Below are 5303 nucleotides of genomic sequence, written 5' to 3'. Positions count from 1 at the left end.
CACACACACACACACACACACACACACACACACACACACACACACACACACACAAAACATGCACGCACAAGCATGAGCATACACATGGCTCCAATCAAATCAGGAAACATGGCCCCCTCTGTAAAAAAGGTGTGATGGAAATTCAAAATGATGGCACTTATCCACACTTTGTGCCTCTTAGCGCAGTGATAATTGCAAACACCTGCAATGCCCCCCCCCCCTCCCCGCACACACACGCCTACCCCTTCAAAGAAAGGGCCACACTTGAATAGCTGGAGGGGGGCACACACACCTGGGCAGAGCAGAGCGCTACCACATGGCTCATTGGCGATGTGTTTATCGTGTCATTCTTCTGTCGACCCCCCCCCCCCACACACACACACACACACACACACATACACACCGAGGAACTGTGGCCTGATTAAAGACCAGGCCCGAGGGTCCAACTTGTTCTATAGCATCAGGAGATTAATGCTGCTGCTCCAGTGAAATCTGAATGAAAAGCAATAAGAAAGACTGAAAATGATCCTGTTTTTTAGCGTCTGGATCAGTTCAGATTACTCACAGATTGTTAAAGTGAATATTTGGCTGCTTTCCTGACTCAGAATATTCCAAGGTTCTTCAAAATCAACAAGCTGTTTTAATCTTGATGTCAAGATTAAAAAAAAGCTCCAAGAAAATAAACACCAGGTACTTGTCTGGTCTCAGCTCTCTCTTCAAAAGCAGCTAAATCTCCTCAAACCTCATCATCAGCAGCAACTTGGAACTGGACTTTATTGATCCTGTTTCCAATCAGGCTGCAATGTCGCTTTCTGCTGCTAGATGGCGTGAGTGACCTCTGAAAGTCTTTAAACTTCCAGGCGAGCTCAAACAGCTGGACTGTCAGAGMGAAACACTGAGGTCAGGGGATTTTAATGTGACCAAACTTACTGATAATCTGAATCATTTCTAATAAGACAATTTTTTTTATCCATTGTTCGCTTTTGGACAAAAAGCAACCTCATTTTTGCGCGCAGTTAAATTCAAGTTTATAGCCTATTTAAAGTAATTGCTGAAACTGCAGGCTTTGTAAGTGTGCATTTTGAACCTCTTTAATCTATTTTAAACTTTTAAAAAACAAAGCGTGTTGACTTTTAGCCATACTCAGAATCAAACAGSATGGCACCGGTCAGTTTTGGTTTTACGCACAGAATCGTTAAGTTTAAGTTTGAAAACTGAAGACATTCTGCACATTTTTATGAATTTTTTTAAAAAATGACATCAGATTGTTTCTATAACAAGCAGCGCATGGACAACAACCTTTGTTTTTCACATTTTTTACAAATTTATTTTTGTCTTCCAAAACGAAGAACAGCATAAGAGCATTGAACATTTCTTTGGCTCCACACAGTAAAAAATACAACTCAATTATATATTTATGAAAAATGCAGTGAACGGACTTCCACATTACAAATCCCATTTCAATATGAACTTTTACTTCCCTTGTTAGCTGTACAAATATAGTGCATCTTTTCCATTTACAAGAAGAAAAAAAAAGATGAAAACGACTTTCTAGCAAAGAGATAACTAATACATGTCAAGTCTTTATTGTGGTCCTATTGTTTTTGTTTTTTCACCACGGTCTCCACACTGAGTCCGTGTTGCCTGATGGAGCTCCGGGGGAAACCACAGCCGGAACCGGCACCGGCGTGCTGACGTTGTTGGCGTACACCGGGATGACGGGGCCGTTCGGCGCAAACGCCGCGTTGGGTATGAGGAACGCAAACTGTCCGTCCGTGGCAGGCACGATCTGAAACCCGCCGTACACTTTGGTGGCGTCTGGGGGCAAAGCGGGGGGCGAGGAGCCCCCTTTGCAGGACACCGGGTTCATGGGCAGGACCTGCGGGGACGAGCTGGGGATCTGCACCATGGACTGGCCGAAGGAGGGATGAGTCGGTCCGGCGGCGGGAGGCAGCTGATGCTGGTGCTGATGCTGGCTGGGGTAGTTCATGGCGTTGATCTGCGTCATGCAGCTGGCCAAGTGGCCCAGGAGGCGCGTCCTGACTTCGGTGTTGACGCCCTCGCAGGTGGACAGAAACCGCGTCACTTCATTCATGCATTCGCTGAATCCGGCGCGGTATTTCCCCAAAACCGTGGGGTCTGTGTTCAGCGCGGCTGCGGGAGGGGAAACATTCAAATCAGACTCGAGTCTGGCAGCAGGTTTGTGGATTATTTAAAGCGCACAGAGGGAGAGAGGGAGAAGGAATAAAAAGATATCAAGTTCTGCTTACCCGTCATCTGAGCCCTCTGGAGGTTCCGGAGGTGTTTGACCGTCATCTCCAGGATGTCCGCCTTCTCCAGTTTAGAGTGCCTGGAGCTCTGAGGGAATTAAACACACCTGGTTAACATCACGCGCTCGTGTTCAGGTTGACATGATACCGTGGAGCTCATATATGAGTACCTACATCTTTTTTAAGCGCATCCAGGATGAGAGTTTTCAGCTGACCCAAACTCTCATTGATTCTGGCTCTTCTCCTCTTTTCCATAATCGGCTTTGATGACTGAAAATAAAACCAAGAAAACTGTTTTAAAAAAAACCCCTCCGATTCCAAGCAAAATAAATTCATTAAGGTTGTTTGACTGTAAAGGACACCAACCTTTCTATGCTCAGAAGCTGTCTTGGGTTTATCCGGCGTTGTGTTCATGCTCGCCGGAGTTGCAGCAACCGGAGAGGATGAGGACTTTTCCATCATGTCGGCGGGCATCTTTTTCAAATATTAGAAATATCCCACAAAGCCACAGCAAATTAGGATCCACTGGTGTGTGAGGGGTAAAAAAAACAAACAAATGAGATGATGTTTCAAAAGTTCCCAAAAGAGAATCCTGAGAATCCGTCGGAGCGTCGCGCAGCAGCGGCAGCCACCAGGAGCGCGCGCAGCCTCTGTGGGGCTCTCCGCGTGTGCCTCGTATTTATATCTCTCGCCGCACGCGAACGGCTCGTGTGAAACTTCCCAAACTTTCTTTCCCACAGTAACTTTCAGCCAATCAGGGCGAGGGACACGCGGCCCGAGGGAGGACGGCTCGTGGTCGGCGCCCTCCCATTGGTTGTTTGGCCGCTGGAGCTGGCGGGTTCAGGGCGCAGCCGGGGAAAACTGTCTGCAGCCTTCAATCATCGCGGCGTTTACACATTAACAGCGCGGGCACAGGGAGAGAGAGACCCGTCACATAAAGCTGGAAAACAACACTGAATAAAAGGAGGATATATACATTAAAAACCATACAGGCTTCTGACTTTCCTCCAAAAATCCCCCAAAAAATTGTCGCAACTTTCCGGTCAGAATAACTTTTAGTTTAATTCATTACCAGAATAAATTATTTTGTGCAAGATGACAACTTCAAAGCTGATGTTTAACATACTCTTCATATTACACACGTCCTGAGTCTGTGGCACTTTTTTTTCCCCTTGCCACTTAATCATCTGTCGGTGTTGTGAGTGTGGAGCACGTGCCAGGATGTTTTATGAGCGCGCGGTGGTTTGGAAGTTTTGGCCGCCGGGCTGCCGGGGGGCCCGCCGGGCCCGGGGAGGGGGGCGGAGGAGGAGGATGAGGAGGAGGAGGGTGGTGGTGGTTTACATTAGAGGGGAAGGTAAATAGCAGCTGCTGTTTTAAAAGCCTGGGAAAACCACGCCCACAGACGGAGCTGGATCGGGCTCCCTTATCGGAATGTGAGCCAGAGAGCGGAGATATTTCTGAGCCTGCAGAGCTCACACGATCACACCGACACCTCCTCCTCCTCCTCCTCTTTTTTTTTCTCTTTTTACCTCCCTCCCTTCCCGCCTGTGGCCGCCCCACAGCGTTCAAGGCTTTTGTAGATATCAGGTCATAATTTCATTTCCTTATCTTTACTGCACTCAGAGCAGACGAGCATAAAGAGAGTGAAATAATGCCAACAATCGCCTCTTGGAAGGTTTATTGAGGAGCAGCAGCGTCTACATTCTTCAGGTTGTGCAACAGGACCCTTCTAAAGTTGCGRTCCTATAATAATAAGTTTACGGGTCATGTGGGGGCAGTTAAACCCTTTGATGTGATGTTTTATTTCCTCGGATATTTTTGTTTCTTTGAAAAACAGGTCCTGACACTTGAAAAACTTTGCTCTCTCGTGATGCAAATATTTTTTTCCCCCTCCCCAAGTATAGGCCATGTGCTGATGTCGGTGTTTGGAAGTGAAGTCATTCATCTGAGCGCGTCGCGGTTCTCCTGTTGCGCGCACACCTCCAGCTGGTGCTGAGACCGCGGACACGTGGCGCGCAGGCGACCGGGGGAAGGCGCTCCTCTCGCCGGCTTGCCGCCTGGGTCTGCGGGGCGTCTCCAGCGGCTGGCCGCAAGATCGCGAGCACGATGGGCAACCCGGGGACTGCGCTGCGCCTTGCGACCTCCAGGGAGCAAAAGGGGCGCTGTGAAACTGTTGTTTCCCTTAAACATGAACAAGAAGGATGATCACTATTACCTAATATTTAACTTGAAATAATCATCTGTTGATCTTTATTTGAAGTTTAGTTTAAAATGCAGAGACGTCTTTAAAGGAGACATGTCATGATTTTTTTTATTATCCTTTATTAATACAGGAAAATCTCTTGAGACTCATGTCTCATTTKCAAGAGAGACCTGTTACATCCACCACAACAAAGTAACATAAAAACCATAATGATGCAATTTACTTAACACTTCTAAAAATCAATACCATACYTCATCAAAGAAAGGGTTTTCATTGACAACAAGAACAGGTGCACATTTTCAAATCTGTTTATTAAAATCTTAAACTCCCCAAATGTGACCAAATTGGAGAGCTTCAGGTCCTGCTGAATCTTGTTCCATTTAAATCATCCTTTTTACATTTAAATCATTAAGTTGAGCTGCAATGCTTTTTTAACCCCACAAAAGCCCCTCTTTCACCCCCTTTCTGACGTATGTCTCAGATCAACCCYCTTTGATGCTGTCTCTTTATATCCAAAAGAAGCGCTTCATTGCTTCCAGAGCGGTCCATTCTGGTTTGATAGAGGAGTTTATGACTATGTAACAGCACAGAAACTTTTCATTGACAAACTAAAAGATGTCAACAAAGGAAGACTTGTCCATCCAGCCTTACATGTTGGAGCCAGAGTCTGACCCAGAGCCAGGGGAGGACGAAGGTGGCAAAAATGTAGTTGGTAATTCCAGTCTTTATTTGGCAGTTCCATCACAACTGCTGTGATGTAATTGTTCATAAACGGTAATACAAAAAGTATAAAACTGAACGAGTTAAAAAATATGACCAAAATATTATAT

The 5303-nt window shown here is 46.2% G+C and overlaps 1 protein-coding gene across 1 annotated transcript; it reads right to left on the bottom strand.

The window, feature by feature from the left end:
* Positions 1 to 1300: 1300 nt before the first annotated feature.
* On the bottom strand, positions 1301 to 2935 carry her6 (hairy-related 6). Its single transcript, XM_013999728.1, has 4 exons — positions 2637 to 2935; positions 2445 to 2540; positions 2271 to 2358; positions 1301 to 2154 (listed from the first exon to the last, which is right to left on the bottom strand). Exons 1-4 carry the CDS (start codon positions 2742 to 2744, stop codon positions 1613 to 1615), a joined length of 834 nt encoding a protein of 277 aa, XP_013855182.1. The 5' UTR covers positions 2745 to 2935; the 3' UTR covers positions 1301 to 1612.
* Between the last annotated feature and the right edge of the window lie 2368 nt (positions 2936 to 5303).

Source organism: Austrofundulus limnaeus, unplaced genomic scaffold (genome assembly GCF_001266775.1).
Source record: "Austrofundulus limnaeus strain Quisiro unplaced genomic scaffold, Austrofundulus_limnaeus-1.0 Scaffold8, whole genome shotgun sequence".
Lineage (NCBI taxonomy): Eukaryota > Metazoa > Chordata > Actinopteri > Cyprinodontiformes > Rivulidae > Austrofundulus > Austrofundulus limnaeus.
Note: the sequence above shows the minus strand (reverse complement) of the source record. Positions and strands in the feature narration are given on the sequence as shown.